The 1,178-nt window shown below is 45.5% G+C and overlaps 1 protein-coding gene across 1 annotated transcript in view; it reads right to left on the bottom strand.

Moving 5' to 3' along the window:
* Positions 1–1,178, bottom strand: part of NYAP2 (neuronal tyrosine-phosphorylated phosphoinositide-3-kinase adaptor 2) — a 155,805-nt gene that overhangs the window by 48,564 nt on the left and 106,063 nt on the right. The window contains exon 5 of the mRNA XM_019503075.1: positions 124–246. Coding sequence (XP_019358620.1) covers positions 124–246 — 123 coding nt within the window. The remainder of the gene's footprint in view (positions 1–123; positions 247–1,178) is intronic.

The following is a 1,178-nucleotide window of genomic DNA, read 5'->3' on the forward strand; positions in this document are numbered from 1 at the left end:
GACTTACATACAACACGCTCACGCAAGAAGAAAGACAAACAACAAAAAAATCATTTACTGTAACAAATGACAGACACGAAGGTGAGAGATATTTGGCATGTCGGAGCACATGAAGTCATTCGCGATTGGGTAACGATGGTACCTGGCTTGGCTGAAGGTCACTGGCTTGCCTGAGAGGAGTAACTGATGGAGGAGGCACACCTGACGTGGATGCAGATCGACCTAATCTGCAGCTTGCTTTAGGCTCTACAGAAGGCAGGGAAAGAAAACAAACAAAATATTCCAATGAACAAGGTGACATAGCTTACTGCCGGTCAAGCAAGTAACAGGAGTAGATTTAACAACCATCCCATTTCAGTTCATACTCTCCTAGAGATGGATTTCCAGTCCAGATCGCTAGACAAATTCTTAGGCAGTTGGCTAAGTCATAAATAAAAGTTGTCTTCCAGGCACTAGCAGCCGCTGTAGTTAAAGAATGGAGTAAGGCCGACTAAACTCCACATGCTAAAGGCTATGAAAGATTTCCCAGAATAAAAATAATGATTTGGAATGATCAGTACCATAGGAAGGAAATTTGGTGGCAGGGTCAAGCCCCAAGCAGCAGCCTGCCAACGGCCCGCACATAGATCCGGGGGGCACACGCATCCCCATGCTTGCCTGAGAGTGCTCACAGTGGTGGGAGCTGCCCCCCACAAAATGAGCCGCTTATGACTCAGTCCTGAGCTTTGCCCTGGCTGGGCAGCACCTCTTGGCGCCCCTTTGCTTTGATGCCTGGAGTGCTTGCCCTGCTCATCCGCTTCCCCCCCCTTGCTATGTTACTGCGCACAGAAATCTGGAAGTAACTGATAATCAAGGTCAGTGAGGTCAGAACATGGAGGATAAGGAAGCTGGAACTTTAATCATACTGCATGGATTTTAGACCTGCCTGTTTCTGATGGTAAGAAATGTGTCTCCACATGTCTGGCTAAAAACATTTACTACTTTGACCACATACACTCACATCATAGATCTACTTTTGGCTAGGCCATATCTGCCACTCTAACTCCTCTTGTAGCAACTCCATATCCTCTGAAATTTTCAGGAGAACTGGCAGGCTGTACTGTGCTCTAGCAGTAGGACCAGAACAGCTCCTTTCAAATTCAAAGCTAATATATATATATATATATATATATATATAT

Source organism: Gavialis gangeticus, unplaced genomic scaffold (assembly GCF_001723915.1).
Source record: "Gavialis gangeticus isolate Ggan-Ray unplaced genomic scaffold, GavGan_comp1, whole genome shotgun sequence".
Taxonomy (NCBI): Eukaryota; Metazoa; Chordata; order Crocodylia; family Gavialidae; genus Gavialis; species Gavialis gangeticus.